General features: G+C 39.3%; 1 protein-coding gene across 8 annotated transcripts in view; it reads right to left on the reverse strand.

Annotated features, from left to right (window-relative positions):
- The window catches only part of ENOX1 (ecto-NOX disulfide-thiol exchanger 1), a 371562-nt gene that overhangs the window by 63551 nt on the left and 286402 nt on the right, over window positions 1–21609 (reverse strand). For all 8 annotated transcript variants that reach the window (XM_061457317.1, XM_061457316.1, XM_061457310.1 and 5 more), the window contains exons 9-11: window positions 19675–19887; window positions 3421–3527; window positions 19–136 (exon numbers count right to left, since the gene is read on the reverse strand). In XM_061457317.1, coding sequence (XP_061313301.1) covers window positions 19–136; window positions 3421–3527; window positions 19675–19887 — 438 coding nt within the window. The remainder of the gene's footprint in view (window positions 1–18; window positions 137–3420; window positions 3528–19674; window positions 19888–21609) is intronic.

The raw sequence follows: 21609 nt of genomic DNA on the forward strand, positions 1-21609 counted from the left end.
AATGGGACTTGGCTTTACCTGAATCATCTACTCTCAGCTTTTTACTTGGATTGTCACCACTGTCATCATCAGACATTTCCATCTCCTCTTCCCGGCGGATTCCCATGAGCTGTTCACTGTGAGCATTTCGGAGCTCCTAAAACCCAAAATGACCTTCTGTCAGTATTAACTTCCTTAAAGTCATTATGCATTATTTAGTATCTGGTTTTAATGCTGCTCTGATTTTAATTATACATCATTTATCATTGTAATCATATTTATTTGTATATGAATATTTATAATAACAATAGCACAGGGAATTCTTCCTGTGAAAGAACAGAGTTTATCAAAGGCAACACTCAGGGAAAACAAGAGAGAAAGTGAATCTCCATGTTGAGTGATCTTTAGTTCGGCTGAACATAGGAGAATGCTTTAATAGCAGGGATGATGCTTAAAACTGTATATAAAACAGACTGATAAAAGAGATTGTCAGTTTGCTTAAGGCATAGGTAATTCTTGCTTCTCTCTGCCACTTGGGGTAGGATTCACCCAGTCAAGTATAGTTGTCTCCATTAAACAAAGTCATATTAACTACACCCTAAAAGTGCCTGGGTCTCTCTGCTGATGGTAAAAGCAGCTGAAAGCATCCAGTGCAGACAGAGCACTCTGTATTGCAAATGCCTAATGCTAGCCAAATGAATCTCACCCTCTGTCCCTATGCCCAGATCTCCTTGGATTTAAAAGACAAAGCCCCATAATGCTGTGCTGAAAATCTCTGCATCTTGATCCAAACTGAGTGCCAATGCTGACAGCCTGGTCTCTGGGTGACAGCGTCAAGGGCAGGCAGGCAGGCTGGGACACCCTGCACATGTCACTAGGTAAATGATCAGCAGGCACGCCAGCTTTGTGGGAGTCTAGACGGTCTTTGTTCTGGGTAGAAAAGCCAGCATGGGTGTAGTGGCTGGCTTTTTAATGGCAGCGCTGAGAAGATTGAGAGGACTCTATTTTGTCCTAATAATGCTGTCAGGTGTAACATGGGGATGCTGCACTGTGATTAGTGTAGGCCTTGTCCGTCTGCAGACAGCTAATTTTTCTGCCAACAAAGAGCTTAATTCCCAAAGAGGTGGTTTGAAATCTCTGAAACAAGGAAGATTCGTGTGGAAGGAGGAGACAGCACTGAGGAGTCCAACCGCTGTTCCCTGCAATTAACAATAAGCTGTCAGAGAGGGACTGCATAAAAAAAGCAAAGGCGTTTCCCTTGAGCTGTACCCTTGCTTCATCGTCAGACCTCAAATATTCTGATAAATGTATATGTGTCCATTAATCCCAGCAAAGGAAAGGCAGCTAATTAGTGGGTGTTTTACATGACAATAATTTCAAATTAAAAAAGGAGTGATTAAAAAGGTAAATCATCAACCAGTGTCTCATGCAATCAGAGGCACCTTCTTTATTGAAAAAGGCCACCTGCACTTTTTCCTGGAAAGTATACTGCATACATGAGCAGACATCCGCTTACATTTACTCCCTCTTTAGGGGATAAATGTCCTTGATGCATCAATGTCTACATTAACAGCAAAGTCAATAATCTTCCACAGAGAATGGCTGTATGTGTGAATGTTGATTTGGTTTTGGGTTTCTTCAATTCAGAAAAAAAGGAGAAGGTGATCAGTTAATTAAACAAATTAGCAGATAATGTCACAGTTAGAAAACAGGATTTAAATCAAAGATGCCATGTAGTACATTTCTATCTTATTTCAATCTGAAAACCAGGCATTTCTAAATATATTCTAAAATACACTGGTTTAGTGAGAGCCTTCACATGTTTTTGAATTGTTTTAGTTGCCCTCTTCTTAAAAAAAGCAAAGGCAATGACATTTGGAAAAAAATGAATAGTGAATTAACATTTCCAGAAAACTCAACTCTTACACATTTCAGTTTGTTTGTTAAAGATTTAAAAGCCAGAAAATGAATGACACACCACATCCCTTTACAAAAAGTTAGCTTAAGAAGGGATGGTCTTAACAGAATTGAAAAAATCTACTAGCAGATAATATTTTCATGCTTCTCTAGAAGATAAGACAAACATCAATCCCCAACTTCCCAACTTTCAATTGAACAAAGGCTTTATCCACTACTTACATGAAATATTTGTGAGCAAAATGCAAAATACAGTTTGTACCAATAAATTATGCTAACATTTTATTTTAAGTGTCCCATTATTGTGAACTCATTTGGTATTCACCATAATAACACTGATAATAAAGAATTCATTTGGTATTCATGTGGATGTTACAGTTAGTGCCATTGGTATTCAACTGTAATTTAGCATTAGTTAATGGGCACTTAAAATGTTATCCAAATGATTTATATCGCAGCACTTTAGTGTTTCTCAAACTAAGTGTACAACGCTTCTTTTACAAGGGTACTACAAAATAATTAAATAAGTGCACCTTACCTTCTAAAGTTTTTATTCTGAGACAGAGAAAATCATTTAGAGGACTGTGATACTAATAATTAACATACTGTATTACATGAAAATAAACCAAGTGTATGTAAGTTGTTCATATTAAAAAGAAAAAAAATGAAGGAAGAAGAAAGAAAACAAAGACAGCGGTACTTACTTTGTAAAATACAGGCTCATAGCGTATATACTGAATTAAAAACGAAAGCTGGATGACCAAAACACAGGATGAGGTCTAGTGCTTCCTTTGCTGCCACTCGCAGCAAGGGGAGTTAGAATCCCATTTCCTCTGCTCATGCTTATGACAGTCACACATGCATGGTCCCACACTGCTAACTCTGTGTGTGATTATGTTAATACTGTTTTCTTTGCAAGCATAATACTTATAATCAATACAAGTGATGTATCTACTTTTTAGAAGTTCAGCATAAAACAAATTGAAAGGAGTATGTCATTCTTCTGGACTTAATATGCTTAAGTCATTACTTAGGAAAAAAATTGTCTCTTTTATTTTCAGGCAAAGTCATCTTATAATGACCATATAATGGCACAATGAGAAAAAAAAAATAAATCAGTACTACAGAATATTTCTTTTAAAAACAGATCACGATGACTCCTAAAATGATACTTTTCAGAAATAATTCTTAATTCTATCCTTAGTTGAAAATATTGTTCCTAATTTCACTACTGCAGTTCATTATTTGAGGTAGTAAACATAATCCTCCAAAGATTTACCAAATTTTGCATGAAAAATAAAAGCGCATTGCTCTCTGTCTTAGTGCTATTTAATGACTATTATCAAATGAGAGCAATGGGAGAAATTCATACTGTAGATGAGATTGTATAATGGCCAGTTGATTAACAGCTAAAACGGTAGCCATAAATATTGCTGAATACACTATGTCCAGCTACAATCACACTCGTTCTGTGTCAATCCAGCTGTGAGATGATGGGTAGAAAGTAATAATAAAATCACCAACCTCAGAATGCTTTCGCCAAATGTCTATGTTCTTTCGCTGGGCTTTCGAGAAATGGTCCCAAGCTTTTTGTCTGGTAGAAGCGTTGAAAACGGCGACAATCTGCTCAACTTTGGTGAACAAGGAAGTCAAACAAGACAAGCAATTTATGTTGTGATCACTATAGAGAAGCAAAGCAAAGACACTAGGAGTCTATGGATGATGTCATTACTGAAACAACATCATCAATATCCATCCAATGATGTGTCTTTTGTACTTACATTTTATCAATGTTGGAGATGTCTCCCTTCAAGTCTGTCTCCATAACTTTAGTCTATACAACTTCTAACTATGTACCACAAATCACACATGCAGCTTCTCCCCCGTGATGTTGGCTACAGCTCTCTGTGCAGCCACATGCTTTTGCGTGTGTGCCTATAGGTGTGTGACTACAGATATGACACTTGAGGCATAAACCTGACACATGTTCCCCTGAGGCAGATGTGTACAGATGTGCAGGCTATACAAACCAAAGCGTGAAAGACAAGCAGGATCTGCTTTGACGGGTGACTAGGTGATAGTGGGAATTTGTCAGCAGATGGGAAGGGCTAAACCACACATTAATGCTGTATCCTATAACTGCATCTGCTGCTTCTCTTTTATGTAATATAAATGGGCTCACCTGTGGTAGATCATTCTGTCCTGTGTCCATGGCCTATGTGTTTTTATGTACATGAACAGTCTCAATTTTTGCATATAAGATGAAGAAGAGATGTGAAATGGGCTTCCCTCATTCAGCTCTAATGAATTTGTTCTGAAGCCAGAAACCAATATTTAGGTCAATTAGCTAGGACAATTCAGATCCTTAAGTTTTTAGCTACTTATTCATTGTAGTTCAGAACCCTTTATCCCAACACTGTTTTCTTTCTCTTTGCATCAGCTACAAGAAATGTTGAGCTTCCACAGCAGTGGCCTGCCTCAAAATGATTTGACCAAGATGCAAGTTGCCTTGGTCCCAGCACAGTTAACTGAAGGATCACCAAGAAAACCTACAAATGACTTGGGCTGTCCTCCTGAGTAAAAAACTGTGCTGCTCTATGAAAAATGCTTCAACCCTTTGACAAGATTCTTGGACATTTATCTCTTTAGATTGTTGGGCTGAAACGATGTCCACTGTTTCGTAAAGCTGCAGCTTGTAGCACCTCCCTCCTCTCATTGAGAAATGGTGTCAGGAGTGCTGTAACACTCCCTGATCTAGTCTCACATCATCAAGTTGATCAAATGCCGGTCTCCCCTCAAGTCATGGATGTAGAGGATCTTACATACATAACAACCTATCTATCTTTCAAAAAATGGTGAGCTCACCTAGTAAGTCAGTTACATATCTTTTATCTCTAGTCCTGAAAGTTTACCTCACTTACTTCAATAGGAGCGCAATCCTATTCTGTTTTTTACCCCTTTTCAGGCTGCTTTCAAATTCAGGAAGATTACAACATTTTGAGACACATATGGAAGGTTTTCACTGCAATCATCAGGGCTGGTCAATTAACTTCTAAAGCCATAGAAAATAAATGTAATCTTTTAAAATTAATACTTATATATAGTTTATACTAAAGAAGGTTCCTCAAAACTGCTGAGGTCATCAGATCCATTTTTCCATTCATATTTTAATAGCAGATATCATAATTTCAGTCATATCAGAAATATATCAGAACTTGCTTGGAGTGAAGGGTGGTTGTATCAAGGAAGTTATGCTGTGTATATTTATTCAATTAATTTGAAAAGAATAAAAATGTTAAAGCACTCTATTATTCTGTGTATAGAAACTGAGGCTAGAATTTAATTACTATCATTGTGTTGATGACCCAGGTGCTCAGAAAATTTTGCTTAATTAATAATCTGATTTTCGTTTGCAAGTGGAAGTTCAAATAGAAAAGATTCATAAGGATATGAGGAAGGGCTTGGTTTGCCATTTTTCACTAATATGTATTAATAAGATTGTCTCAATTTTTAAAAACATTTGAACTTTCAAGTGTTTAATTTACATTCTGTGAACAGGTGCTAAGATTTATCAAAAGTCATTATCTGATCATTTCAGAAACTCTTCTCAATGGAAACACAAGCTAGGAAGATGTCAAAGAGTTTTCTTGCATAACTGCAGTAGACAAAGTGAGTAGAAAAAGGATCTCCTTCACTTATGTAACTTTCAGAAATGAAAAATACTAAAGGGGGTAGGATACTGTGAGTACTCGATGATAAAAGTCAAGACATTTAAATAAACCTTATGAAAGCAGCTAGGAATAATAAGAAAAGGGAAATGCAGAAGAGAATATTAATTTAGTTCATAGCAAAGACCAACATCCCACTACTCTTTTCAGAGAAACTGTCAATGTATGTACAGCAATTTCACAGCAATCTAGGTTATGAAGTGTTGCAAATATCCAGAGGTAACACCCAAAATAAAAGGTCTCTAAGCTTTACAGTAGAGCTAAAAAGCAACCAGTTCCATGGCTAGATAGTACAGGAAAATGAGTCCCTCCCCAGCATCCTTAAAAGGCCCCCTTCAGATGCTGGAAGGCTGCTATGAGGTCTCCACACAGCCTTCTCTTCTCCAGGCTGAACAGCCCCAACTTTCTCAGCCTGTCTTTATACAGGAAGTGCTCCAGTCCCCTGATCATCCTCATGGCCCTCCTCTGGACTTGTTCCAACAGTTCCATGTCCTTTTTATGTTGAGGACACCAGAACTGCACACAATACTCCAGGTGAGGTCTCACAAGAACAGAGTAGAGGGGCAGGATCACCTCCTTCGACCTGCTGGTCATGCTCCTTTTGATGCAGACCATGGATACAGTTGGCTTTGTGGGCTTCGAGTGCACACTGCAACCGGCTCATGTTCATTTTCTCATTGACCAGCACCCCCAAGTCGTTCTCCACAGGTTTGCTCTGAATCTCTTCTCTGCCCAACCTGCAGCTGTGCTGGGGGTTGCTCTGACCCAGGTGCAGGACCTTGCACTTGGCATGGTTAAACTTCATGAGGTTGGCATCAGCCCACCTCACAAGCATGTCAGGGTCCCTCTGGATGGCATTCCTTCCCTCCAGCATATCAACCGAACCACACAGCTTGGTGCCATCGGCAAACTTGCTGAGGGCGCACTGAATCCCACTGTCCATGTCAGTGACAAAGATGTTGAACAAGACCAGTCCCAACACCGATCCCTGAGGGACACCACTCATTACTGGTCTTCAGCCGGACATTGAGCCATTGACCACAGCTCTTTGCGTATGGCCATCCAAAAAGTTCTTTATCCACTGAGCGGTCCATCTATCAAATTGATGTCTCTCCAATATAAACTTGTTCAGCCAGTTCACATTTGTTCATAGGCTAATTCATGTTTCATCAAGATTCATTTTTCTCCCACAGACACCCTGGAAGCCTAAAGCTGGTGTAAGAACTCCTGTGCTCTGTGTAACTGGGAGAAACGACATAAGTACCCGCCTCTGATCAGGATCAAATCTGTGTGAGTAAGTGATCCAGCAGCACACAGCCCATAAGAATGGTAGACTTATCCCTAAGGGGAAGCTTTATATATGAGTTTAAATTAGCTCAGAAACTCTCCAGCTAACTCATTTTTAACTCCATATCTAGTTAAGATTTGTCCAAAGAGAGGGTCCAGATTTTGGGCTGATATCTGCAGAATCTGAGTGAAACAGTTGTTCCTGGTCTCACTGCTGACTGTGGTTTTCAGGATATTTCCTGACCTCCAGAAAGACATTTCTAAAATGGCATATAACAGATTATATCTATCTCTCTAAGGCACCTTGAACCCTAGAATGCACTATATTATCAACTGTGACTGGTAAGTAGAATTATTAAGGAATATGAAATATTCATTGTCAAACATCTGTTGGTAAGTTCTATGCTATATCAAATTTTCATTGACCATATGCAAAGCTGCTTCCTTACTAAATTAGATCTCAAAAACCTGCACTGTTCTGGAAGAGTTTGTACCACGTCATTGCTTTTCCTATCAATATAACTTACAGGATGTAAATAACTACAACTTTCCTAATGACTTATTCTGCAGCTGGTAATTTATGTGGCATGTTTCAAAGAAAGGATTACTATCTAATTGTTTTTCTACTGAGTTATAAATAAATAAAAAGACCCAAACAACTAAGCCAAGGGTGACTTGCAAAATGTTTAACAAATGCGGTATAACTACAATACACTTTATTAGGGGTGCTAGCTCATAGTAAAGCATATTAAAGGAAAGTTTAAACCTCAGTTTCTGCTGCTATAAAACATGTTACCAGAATAGGGTACTGTTATTAAGTATAAATGTAAAACCAACCAGAAAAACTAGGAAGAACAACAACAACAAAAATCCCTTAAATGATGCCTGCAGAAGTTGCATACAAGATTGGATTAAAGGGAAAACTAGAATATCTCCAGGGCAAGAGAATATTTGATACAGGATATTTGAAAATGATAATTCCAAGGAAGAACAGAAATAAATGAAAACCAAATTATAGCCTCATCTGTAGATTAAGAGGTAGAGAGAACACTTTTACCCTCCATTACATTTAACGTGTAGCCTATTTTAAATACATGATTGAGTGAGGGCTGAAATTTCTCCTTGGGTTCAGGAGACAAGAAGTACTCAATTTTTCCTTTGCTTATTACATTATCAGCTGCCATCCATACATGATTATTTTTAATTTCTTGTAATAATAAAGAACACCAGCAACCAAATATTTTATAATGCCTCACAATACAAAAGACACTAAATAGAAACTGAAACACAATGTATTAAAATAAAAAAAAAAAAAAAAGTATTCATTGGCAGGTAAAATAACCAGATTTCATGTAGAATTTCACTCCAAATTCCGTCAATTAGGGATACGGGATGAAAAGGGTTTTGCACTGTATTACTGTAAGTGCAAGAGTAGAATATATGGCAATTTAGCTCAGAAAAATTCTGTGAGAGTGCGACAGTTGACATGCAGAGTAAAAGAAAAGTTCCACCCATAAAATTACAGTGTAAAGGAAACTGTTACAGTAAATGTATAATATGTTTTTCAAATATAGATTCACAGCACAGATAGGATATAGAGTTGGCGTGGTTTGGGTCAGAAGCCTTGCTGCTGAATTCTGACTAAGCTGAAGTCTGCCAATTGATTTGGCTCCAAGCCCAGCAAACCAAGCAATTACAGTAGTCAAGGCTAGATGCTGTAAGTGAATGAATTAGAGTCTCCAGGTCAGTTTTGGGTAGGAAAAAGAATATTTTTGGCAACAGTCCTGGGAGGCATTTGGTGACATACTGAACAGAACCTAGCATTAAGTCCAAGGCTAAAATTGCACATACGCAAATGACATGTGACATCAATAAGAAAAACGGTCGACAGATTGCACAGTAATGAAAGAAAGATATGTGGGTTTTTTTATTAATCTGGGACAAACCCTCAGTGTTTTGGTTATGATACTGTTTATTTTCAGAAAAGAATTTGCCTTTCACACATTAACAGCTGAAAACCTGCAGCCTCTTCCTCTTACCCAGCTCACATGACACAGAGGGAGAAACAGATGTGACTGCCATTGACTAACAGAGTAGGAAAACAAAAAAGTTGGAAATGTCACCCTGGACAAGGCTGCAGATATTCCAAGGGATGGGTCCTAAAGTAAAGCATACTTCTGGTCATCAGCTGTGTACGTAAGCAAACACCGTTATAGATTTGTTCAGCGAAGACAGATTTTGACAGCTACACAAAATGGCTCATCTGCCACAAATAAATTGCATCCTTGATTGGGTTTGGTTTTGTAGGAGTTTTGTGTTTGGTTTTGTTTGGCTTTATTTGTTTGTTTGTTTTAATCAAAACAAAAAGCAACACAGAATTAAATCCATGGGTTTAAAAAAAAAGGCGAATTGTGAATGCAACTCCATCAGAGAAGAGAAGGCTAACTGGTCTGCTTGCTGTCTAGGTGGCTGTAGGTTCCTTAAGACGAAATCTTAAGACATAGCATGGTAAAGGAGAAAACTACAAGACTTCTCAGTTATATCCCCAAATTCTACCTTTTTGGACAGACCAAGAGAACAGTACCTCCAGTGATTTATCTCCCAAATTGTTTTGCTGTGTAGGAAGTCAGCTTGCAAGACTACCATTCTTCAACTTGCCCTAAAGCCAACAATGACATCTGTACTAGCAATCAAAACCAGGCAGAGACTATTCTCATTCCCAGAAACCAACTGGCACAACATGCTGAGTGTCCATGCAGCAGCAACCCTTCTCTCTCCCCAAAAAAGATTGTTCTCAAGGAAACTGCTTGGCCTGCACCAAACTCTAAATTGCACCCACACTTTGTGGAGAAATCCTAGCTGGCTCAGAGCACCATCTTTCTTACAGTTGAATAGTATGGACAAACCTGCTCTAGATCAGCTTAATTTAATCCTCTAGAGAAAGTAATCTACTAGCAGTGTCATCTCTTCTGCTCTCATCCTGATGCAGAGGTCTCGGTGTTGCAGAGGCATTACAAGGCTTACCAAAGGAAGAAGGATGTTTTTCTCTTTTATCTGCCATGTCTCACCTACCTGAATACTAGAAAGAATGAAAAACAAGTCTAAGTCCCCTCCCCTAAATTACACTGTATTATTTCTACATTTCCCTTGGACTACGGCTACAGTGTTTGAGACCAGCAGGTGTTGATCTGGTGACCTCCTCTTCCATCTGACTTAGACTGGTCCTAGTCAACATGCTTGTGTGAGTTATTAAGAAGCTGAGTGAATGTCAGTGGTCTCCACCTGAGGGATGCAGATAGAAGTAATTTTTCATAATACAATAAGCAGATTCTTCCACATAGATGAAGGACAACATAAAAAATACTGCAGCACATATCGTAATCCCTGTCTTCTAAAGCCATCAAACTTCAGTGTCAGCAGCTGTTGTTTTCGTTTCCTCTTCTTTGAGCTAAGAAACCCAGTGAAGAAGAGTAAAAGAAGCAGCATTATGGGGATACTGAAAATGCTGCATTTTCAGGATTTATACTGAAAACTGCACAGTAACTTGTCTGAGGTATTTAGATCAAGAATTATTAGCTCTAGAAATGGAAGAATAATCCTTGATAATTTTGAAATAAAAAAAAATACACTACACTCTGATTAAAGATACCAGTTTGCCCTGCAAGGGCAGAGCCTGCTAGAAAATCTGTCTACAAAATAAGCTTTGAAAATCTTTTAGGTTATGAAACATGGTTTAATTTACAACAAAGAAACTGGCAGCTTGGTGTAACAGCAAATGCTGGCGCCGTGCCATGTGGCAAATCAGTTGGACTCAACAAGACCACTTCACCTCCATGTCATTTCTCAACAAACAGTAACCTGACATTAGGCCAGCGCAACACAGTAGGGCAGGTACAAATGCACAGTACCTTATATTACAGAACAGACTTCACAAACCTTATTTACAACCATAAAAAAAAAAAAAAACAAACCCACAAAACCCCAAGTGCCACAGAACCCACAGCCCCCAATCCAAAGGAAGATTAAATGAATGCTACTGTCTTCATCATCTTGACAAGATTGTAAATCATCCTGAACTCACTGCATTTAATTAGCTGTTCTCATTGTACTTATGGTTAGGAGGACCTTTACTTCAGTTCTGAGTTTTAAAAATAGCAAATGTAGGAACAACTATTTCTGGTAAGCCTGTCTAAAAAAATGGTCCCCAAGGGAACTCTGAGATGAAGGAGCATCACAAATGTGACTGAACTCTGCCAGGTCTCATTAGTGAGTGGATTGTCTCTAAGTAATAATAGTCCAGGGATCTTGCAGATTAGAATGCTTCTAGGACATCAGGAAGGCTGTTTGTTTCGGGTATAATATGGTTTCTTTTGCTAAAGAAAGAGAAGAGGGAGGTGGATGAGGAGGCTTCAACAGCCATAGGCTCTTCTGGTAATCAAAACAAAAAAAATGTCTCACACATCTTTTGTAGGAACATTTACTTCTTCATTTGCTGTCATACCTTATGTTTCCTTGCCTGCCATGACTTGTTTTCATCTCTTTGTTTACTGCCTCCAGTCTTATCTTCCTTCTGTATATTTGTTCCCTCATTCTGTGTGTGTTCATCTTTCCCTCCCACATAGCCTACCCCTTTAAAAAATTCTTTTGCTGCCTTCATAACATCTCTTGGTTATCATCATGAACTACATCATTTGGGACAAATCCAGTGACTTGACATGGAGCAAGACTAGTGCCTACTGAAGGAAGTAAGTATTTCAATCAGTAATAGTTGCATAGGGCTATTCATTTTCATATTCATAACTTTTTTTCATTCACTTATAACCAGCATAAAGAGTTTTAGATATGCAGGCTGCATGATATGCACAACCAATTCAGAAAACCTTTTGGTGAACCCTCCAACTTTCCTTCCTTGCTCTAATGTCTTACTCCCATCCCTTACTGTTCATTTCTATGCAACATTTACAATTCAGTTCTGTGAAGCATCAGGCCCTTACCTCCATCTCTACACAACAAAGCTGCTCAAAATCAAGCAGAGATTTCCATGTGATTCAAGCACATGCTTATTTGCTTTCAACTTTGCTTCATCATCTAGGAAATCTTCAGGATCCATGCAAGTGGTGTGACTTGCCAAAATGGGGCCTTAGACTGGAACCTCTTTGGAGTCAGTGCTTTGATTTTGCTAAAAAACACCATGCATATTTAATGGCCTAAATAAAAAATAAAAATAAAAAAAAAAAGTCTTGAAAATAACAGAAGAGCTTCTGTTGAAATTCTGGCCATGCCTAAATCGATACCAAGATTCCTATTGACTTCAGGTGGAGCGAAGGCTACAGACAATGAAAGGAACGAAGAAATTCAAAGAAAATGAAACACAAAGGAATAAGCTATCTGAAACACTACAGGTTGCAACCACAAAGGGTTATGCTACCAGAAAGTGGAAAGGAATTGTAAGAATGCAAGGTGAAATAGAAATGGTGTCTTTCATCTCTATTCTCTGCTACTGCCGCAGCATCCTGGATAGAAATGCTTTTGAGGACATGTGTACATGAGACAGAAAATGGAAGGACGAGTGAAAAAGGATAGAGATACCCGGCTGAGCTTTACTGGACAAATTATTGGTACAGAAGCAAGTAAAGAGCACACTGACTAAATGAGTTAATCAAAAGGGACTGGATGGATTGTGGAGGCTATTTTGTATTTTTTTTAGAAATACATCAAGGTAGAAAGTAACAGTGGCAACTAATAACATGAATGATTAATGTTTTTATTTGTATTATAATGGCATTCTATGACACCAACTGAGATCTGGGCTGCACTGTAAAAACACATTATATGACTCAATCTCTTTCACAAAGAGCTTAATGATGACCTAAAAATTGCACATTAAGTAAGCTCATATTTTTGAATTAGTCACTGGCAAACGAAAGAAAGAGTGTAAGCCTGGACAATTAAAGAGCAGGAAAATCCTTTTAAAAGTTTTTATTAATGCAGAGCAATTGAAAGAATTCTCGGAAAGCATGAATGTGTATAACAAGCCTGACTTCTAAGAGAATTTTAACCAGCATGCTTTCAATATCTGTAATGAAACTGGCTCCATTTTTAGTACTAAGAGAATATACTAAAAAGTGGAAGGATTACTGGGAGAAAGGACTTCAGTAAGGATTGTAAAGCAAATCAGATAAGATGGTGATTTTAGTAATCACCATCATAGCAGTGTAAATTCTACCATTTCTAAAGTAAGAGAGCAACTTTTGAAGTGAGCCTGCAATACAAAAAACAGAACTGATCTCAATCCTTTATTGAGGGAAACCCAAAAAGGATTTTATATATTTTTTTTCTACCATTTTATATAAAAAAATCAGATCCTATCTGTGAAGGCACTGATAATGTTAAAACACATCTAGTCACATATAGAGATCAGAAAATGAAAATGAACAAACCTGAAGAGACAATTTTATTCAGTTGGTTGAGAATGCATTTCCCTTCACAACTATTTAACTTCCTTTTTTTTTTGGGGGGGGGGGGTATTTATAGCAAAAACCTATTAGCTATTTCATAAAAAGTCAGTGTACTTTAATACATGACTGAAGTCCTTCAGTAGGAAGGATGGGAAAACTCAAGGGGAAAATCCTGACCTTCCCAAGGAGGGGGACATGACACACATGGGGTGTCATGACACACAAAGGTCTACTCCCCAAACCGTTGATAATTCTTAATGAACAAGCTTACTGAATCAGCTCAAAGGTGCATCTAGTCTCATATCCTGTGTCATGAATAAAAGGGCTAAGGATGCTTAGCAACAAGCTAATCAGGTAAACTGCATAATCTCATAATTCCAGGATTCTCTCTGGCTTCAGGAATTCTTGAAAGATTGCTTTGTTTCTACTTTCATCTACACATTTACACGCCATACAACAGCATAAGGAAGCAAACTAGCTTATTGGCAGCGGAAAAATAGTGTCAGGCACCATTTATACTGAGCTGTGGAGTAAAAATTATTTTTTATCAATAGATGGCAAGAGGAGAAGAATACCTACACAATCACTGGAACTGCACTATGCGGTTCAGATCTTGAGAGCACTTTCGAAAAATCAAAGCAGGCAACAGCAGGTAGAGTTGTCATAAAATTCTTGCTGGTGGTGCTGTGCACTTGCTTTAGATGGTGCCTTATACTCCAGCTGCCGTGGAGCTACTTCCCACTTTCTCCCTCACCCATATCAGCATAGTACCATAGTGTGCCTATGTGGGAGCTGTTAGATTTAGAGGACAGCATATCACCCTGATCACAGATCCTTGCAAAGCTGGGATACCATTCACATACAGATGGCTTTTCCTCTCCCACCACTATGGCTTTTGTGGCAAATGTCCACCAGCTACATTATGAAAATTGCAGTGCTTTTTCTGACCATCTCAGAAATCAGCCTATTGTCCTAAAAAACCGACAAGGTTTGGGTCCCTGACCACAATTAGAACTGCACCAAGAAAAAGATCCCAATTTTTTTTTAGTTAGTGGAAAAATCTATTTTACAAATTACAAATACTCCAGCAGTACTAATGAAGATTGCATCCTGTCACTTCATAACAGTTCTACTTTTGCTGTTTATTATGATGGCATGACATTTAGTAGCTGAAATGAAAAGAGAAGTTGACCGTACATAGTTTGTCCACAAGGCCCTCTTGGAATATCAGGATGGGCTACTGGTATATACTGGCTCTGAATACTGAGTGCTGGGGATTGCTACACTGGATTGCCACTGCCTTACTAGCTGCTAGGCACATTCCCTAGATGGGGATGTGCCATAGATACAGCTGTTGTCTCTGTCCAGTGTGGTGTTACAGGAGACAGGGAGACAAAAAAACCTTTAATCTCCTGGAGAGACATCTCCCTCTCACTGGCATTCATTCTGAATCGGGCGCCTAAAAGCTGCCTGTCAAACACCCAAAGAAAGGTCAATACCACCTTTCAAAACACTGGACCTCACCATTTAGAGCACTCTTGAAAGAAAGGAGGCTTAAATTCAGCTCCTTCACTGGTATTCAGGATATTTAAAACATATTTTTATATGTTTATAAACATATAAACACACAAAGAGTTGTGGTCAATGGCTCAATGTCCAGCTGGAGACCAGTAACGAGTGGTGTCCCTCAGGGATTGGTGTTGGGACCGGTCTTGTTCAACATCTTTGTCACTGACATGGACAGTGGGATTGAGTGCGCCCTCAGCAAGTTTGCCGATGACACCAAGCTGTGTGGTTCGGTTGATACGCTGGAGGGAAGGAATGCCATCCAGAGGGACCTTGACACACTTGTGAGGTGGGCTGATGCCAACCTCATGAAGTTTAACCATGATGAGTGCAAGGTCCTACACCTGGGTCGGAGCAATCCCAGGCACAGCTACAGGTTGGGCAGAGAAGAGATTCAGAGCAGCCCTGTGGAGAAGGACTTGGGGGTGCTGGTTGATGAGAAAATGAACATGAACCAGCTGCAGTGTGCTCTTGCAGCCCAGAAAGCCAACCGTATCCCGGGCTGCATCACAGGGAGCGTGACCAGCAGGTCGAAGGAGGTGATCCTGCCCCTCTACTCTGCTGTCGTGAGACCTCACTTGGGGTACTGTGTGCAGTTCTGGTGTCCTCAACATAAAAAGGACATGGAGCTGTTGGAACAAGTCCAATGGCACTGGAATGGGTTGCCCAAGGAAGTTGTGAATGCTCCATCCCTGGCAGTGTTCAAGGCCAGGTTGGACAGAGCCTTGGGTGATATGGTTTAGTGTGAGGTGTCCCTGCTTACGGCAGGGAGGTTGAAACTAGATGATCTTAAGGTCCTTTCCAACCCTAACTATTCTATGATTGTATGATTTTTCCTAAAGACCATCCTCATTACTATGCACTGAACTTCCCAGAAGTTCAAAGAGAGAATGAAAGCAAAGGCCACCATGCAACAAGGAGGTAATATGTCTGGGGGGGGGCTCCATGATAAAAACACACCCTCCTATTTTCCACCACAAGCAGAGAGACTGGTTCATAGACCCTGATGTGGACCTTGTGCCTAAAGTCCCTTAAAGAGGTAACTTAAAATTGACAAAAATGACCAAATAAGTGAGTGCCATAAGCTGCTTAGTACCCAGCCATGGAGCACTTCTGTTCATTACACTGTGTGTGTATCTATCTACTTGCACACTGGGACACTTCCACCCCCTTGTATATCTGACTCTCGAGATATCAAGTTAACTTTCGAATATGTGATTTGGCACCTCTACTCACTTATAGGTACTTTCGAAAATGTTATCATGGAGACTGCACTAAATAGTCTGAAACCTCAATAAAAGGTAGATGAAGTTTACAGTGCATGGAGGAGAAAGTCAGATGAGAGAACTGCACCTTTGGCGTAGCCTAAAAAAAAACAGCCCAATGCATGTGTCTCTAGGGCTTCCATTTTTCTTAAACGTGAGGATCAACATCTAAGAGCCTTAGGCTAAAAAGGTAGTTTGAGAGGAAATGAAACAGAGATGCATGGAAAGTCAGGGAGCAGTGTCACATGTAACTGTGACATGGAAGTAAACTGGAAGAACTTGGAAATCAAACCACAAAGACAGAAACATCAGAACTCCTGGAAAACAATCATATTTTAAGCACTGATTCAAATCTTGAAAACCTAAGTGATTTAATAAAAAAGAAGGAAGTGACATTTTTCTCTCTTTATCCCTTAAATAACTGAAGAAGCACCATAACAACGCTAAGACTCCCTGCAGAACTTACATCGGGGCTGTAAATTGGTGGTCTGACAGCAGTAATACACTTTATTTCACAGATTATCCTGGCAAAAGTATCCTGGTCAGGTAATTAATTCACATGCTGAACACTTGACCCAAATTTTTAGGGGTAATCCTCTCGGTAATCTTCTAAATACCTCCAAGAAGAAATGTGTAGAAGGGATTTCAATACCTGTACTTCTTTAGTAGTTGGGCCATAAGATGAAATGTTCTGGCCACACTAATCCTCATTAATAAGGAAGCATTTTATACTAAGACCTACATTGACGTGCGTGTGTTCCAGGTGAGAGCACTCGAAGTCCATTTTCTTAATGTATTTCTTCTTTACTCCCCTTAACATTCACTGCTACAATGATGGTGTTTTTATCTAACCCCAGGTTTTTCCCTTACACTACGTCCTTCTATATCAAGACTACACACAGGAAGTGCGCTTAATCTGCCCTGCATAAGGCATGTAAAAAGTTGGACATCCAGTTCTGAGCTAGGTCCCCTGCGAATCTTCTATGGGCAGAAGAGAAATAATGGCATCTCCAAGGGATGATTCATCTCACTGGAAGAGCACCATGAGGTTGGTCTGATGACTCATCCCCTGGAGATTCTTATTTTTCTCTGCTGACTGCAAAGAAAGCTCAGAATGGTCAGCTCAGAGTTGGACATCTGACCTAGTTCATGAAAGACAAACGCCACACGGTATTTTAGAAGTACTGTAATATTTATGTCAAATGGCCACATAGCTGCAGCATTACACTAGACTTTTGGATGCCTACTGCAGAACAGCAGAAGTGTTATTTTTGTCACTCTGCAGAATTTAATAGATCACACACACCTATTTTGGACATCTAGTAATTTCAAATTCCTCTTCATAAAGCAAGTGACATACAACAGATTAGACAAGGCTGTGGGTAAACAATGGAAAAGGATGCATGAAAACGTCAGATGAATTCAAGTACAGGAAAATTCTTGAGAAAGGGAAGCTCATTTCACAGTCTCATGTTTAGCAATCTTAGGCATATACACGAGTAAAGCAAAAACATTATCCATCTGTTTGTAGCAAGTTTGCAGAGCATTTCAATAAGACACACTAATGCTAATAATGGCCAATGTTTATGATGTTTATAAAATAACCAATGTGGAACATCTGGAAAGCTCATAAAATTTGTTCTTATAAAATCCACAGAGTGCAACACCCTTCCCTGAGCCTGTTTTTTTGCTGACCTTGTCCTCCTAGGCCAGATCTGTCAGAAATTCTCCTCTTCCAGGCATAGCTGTGACTGTGGCACTGCAAAGCTCATGTACTGAACCTAGAGCCATTTCTGTTTTCATAAGTTTGTCATTCAGCACATTATTGGAGCAAACCAGAGAGCCAAAACTGCAAGTTTTCACCTGAAACTAGAGGGATCTCTATTTACAAGAGACAGATGTTCTACAACAGTTGGTGACAAATGGGCTAATTTAGACTGATTTAACTAAAGTTCTGCCTGCTGACAATGGGGGATTTTTTTTTTTAATGCAGCTGAAGAAGGCATTTCTGAGCACTAAGACTGGCTGCTGCACACAAAACTACAGAGGCCCTGGTGTGAACTGAACAGCATGGCCATGCGTGGTGCCTGCATCTCTGCTCCTCACACTGCCTTTTAGATGCCGAAATGGAAGCCGGCAGTGCCTAGCAAATCACAAAGGGAATTAGCTGGTCTTTAAAATTTACTCACTGAACATATGTCCTCAGAAATCAAATGCCTTTGGCCCAAAATCTTTCTTCATAAATTCATGTATCTAAGCTCTTAAATAGAAGGACATTTAATTAGTGCCCTGGCGTGAACTGGTCTTCTGGGGTGCTGAACTCTCCACCACATATGCAGGAAGCTTTCAGGGGCTGCTCTCTTAACCAAGGCAAGACCATTCAAATTTATGCTTTCAGCCCTAACTTCTGAAGGATGACCACTGAGGGACCAGAAAAATACTGCATTAAAACATTTAGGGCTTATTTTTTAACGTAAAGATAAGGAGTATGATTCAGAAATGACAGTGTAACAAGCAAGTGCATTGCCCTCCATCTGGAAAATTGTCTTGGTTTTTGTTTTTAACTTGCATGTGAGAGCTGGCTTCAGGCTCCACCCTTCTGAGTATCATAAAGCCTCTTGCTTGAGTAGCCATGAGTAGAGGTATTAAAATCCAGCAACAATGAAATTAGTTTTCTTTCTCCTTCTTGTCTTTTGTTTTTTCTCCCATCTTATCATATTTTCTTTTTTCTCCTCTCTCCTTTCTCCTCTCCTCTCCTCTCCTCTCCTCTCTTCTCATCTTCTCTCCTCTTTCCTTCCATTTGAAGAGCACTAAGTATCCTGATTATTGTTTTATGAGAGAACCTCATTAAGGTAACTTAATTGATTATATTTCTATACAAAGAAAATAGCTGCCAGCACTAAATATTTAAGGCAGTTTATCTGCCAAATTACTACTGGTATTATATCAGCCAAGCAGTTCCAAAGCCAGAAGCAGTACAGCATTTTCTTCTACTTTGGGGGTGGCCTGTACACTTTGAATATGTCCCTAAAAGTTGCTGAATCCTCCTTCTTTTTACCTAAACCCAGACTAAAAATATAACCTAATTGTCCTCTATTCTGTAAGTGGCCTAGTAAACTAGCTGCAATACACAGGCTACATATCACTTCTCTCCACATAAGCATGATCTTTGCTCAGAGCAGGAAGGCTTGAGTCTGGTCTGCTCCTGAAGCATTATGTCTACGCAACAGTAGACATTATGCATACAGCACGTCTTCATCTATTAATAAAAAAACTACTGAAACTTTGCTCACCTTGAGAAATAAGCTCTTAGGAATGGTCCTTGTTGCTCCAAATTGCCATAGAGTATGGAATAGGATATGAAGTAGAATATGACTGCATTGCAACTACTTACCCCCAAACAAACAATAAAAAATCTACTACCACCACCACCACTATCACTACAACAACAGTGGACAAAAAGGAGTTACTTACATTGAGTGAGGATCCCTGTTAAGGCATTTTTGAAACTCTCCTTGGCTTGCTCCATTTCTTGCTCATGAGCAGCCTTTTCATTCATGAGCCGGCGGACGTGGCTGTTGGCTGACTGCACCATCGAATAAAACTGGTTTGCAGAGCGACGATTCACCTCACCTCGCTCAATCCAGGTAAGCAGCACTGTGATGGCCTCTGAAAACTTGCTATCATCTAGAACAATCAAAGTACAGGTTTTAAATTGCAGGCATAAATATCCTGCCGAGAACACATTTTCTGCTCTGTGTCACATTAAAATCACCATAAATCCTGCTTGCAGTATATCATTTTGGGCAACTTTTGGGTCCTTTGTTCTATCAGATGTAAGAAGCCAATACTGCACATGAAGCTACATAAATCTTCCTTCAAGACTTGTCTCCTGCTTATTTTAATAGCTTTTGCACAACAAAAAGCACCCCCTCCCCCCTTTCCTGTGGCCTTTTTACTTTCACAATGTCTCCCTTAAGCCGTTCAGTGATATGGAATGACCATACAGTGGGAGTGAGGAGACCCCTGTGTTACTGGAGCCCACTGAAGAAATGAAATGTGTCTGCATTAATCTGCTCGTCCAAAAGCTCAGCCTTGGAGCTTGAGCTCAGCTGTACTTTTGTCAATGGATTTCACTAACATCACATTCTTAATTAATGAACAATGACAAGGCTGAACAATTCCTCCTCAAAGCACTGATTAATTACAAGGAACTGCTTTGAACAGATGATGTGGCTGTATTTGTTTTGTATGATCTGTCTGTATTTTGGTTTACATATTTTTTTTTAAAGGATTCCAGCCGAATCCAGGCAAACACCTGGCTTACGGCTTTACGGTTACAAGTAACTGAAGATATATTTCTCTGCAGAAAGATTGCCAAAACTGGTGGCTAGATTTTGTGCACTCCCTCCACAAGTAATCTTCTTTCCTCTGACAGTGCTCTCAGCTTCCTCAGAAGACTCTTAGCGCAGCATCCATTACACTTCTGCCTTCATCAGGATTAAAAGGACACATTTCTTTTTAAGCCTCATTCAGACTGAACTGCAAGAAAATATTATTACAACAGAGTGTCTTTCTGTCAAACCATTTTTGTGTAATTTGGTCTTATTTTTACCCCAGGATCTTATCCTATAAAACTTCAATTTCCCAACAAATCATTTTCAGCATCTCATCTAGTCCTTCTTGGTTAGATTTCTTTATATATATATTTTAGGTAGTAGGTATGCCTTTCTATACGAGAAGCTAACAGTTATGGTGGGGAGAAGTCGTATAGTTATAACCAGAAGACACTTAAAATGAAAACTGGAAAACACAAAACCCAACTGTGTTACAGGATGAAGAAATGTGGGACATAGTTTATTATAAGACTCTGCTTTCCATGTACAAAGAACAATGAAATACTAATTCATAAGCAATGATTTGGGCTTCTATTCTGAATCAGTAATCACTTCTCTAAAAGGCAAGAAGCCTATGATACAGAGAGAACTAGTGACATGCTCTGTGCCCACAGCCTGTGAAGCATACATTTTACATTGCCTGATCTTTAGCATCTTATTAAGTGAAACATGCTTTCAGCTACAGCAATAGGCTTTGCTCTACACAGCTGGAGAGGCATGCTTGCCCAAGATCCCTGAAAAGAACTGCAAAATAAGAATATCGTATCATCCTTCCTTGTATGATGATGTAGCTGTTGTAACATTGCATTAACAAATGATTCATCATCATAATTCATTAAATAATTGTCTCTGGGGAGAAAGAGTCGGACATCTTTTCTTTCTATATTGTCCCCTTGGATTAGACTCCACTTCCAAGCTTTGCTGGATATGTATGTGGCAGGTATGTATTAAGTAGCTCTGACGAGTGAGGTTGGCAGAATATGGGCCTCAGAAAAGCCAAACGTAAGCAAGA

This window comes from Pezoporus flaviventris, unplaced genomic scaffold, assembly GCF_033815535.1.
Source record: "Pezoporus flaviventris isolate CSIRO_AGI_PZ_B2104156 unplaced genomic scaffold, CSIRO_AGI_Pfla_v1 ptg000025l, whole genome shotgun sequence".
In the NCBI taxonomy this organism is placed as follows: domain Eukaryota; kingdom Metazoa; phylum Chordata; class Aves; order Psittaciformes; family Psittacidae; genus Pezoporus; species Pezoporus flaviventris.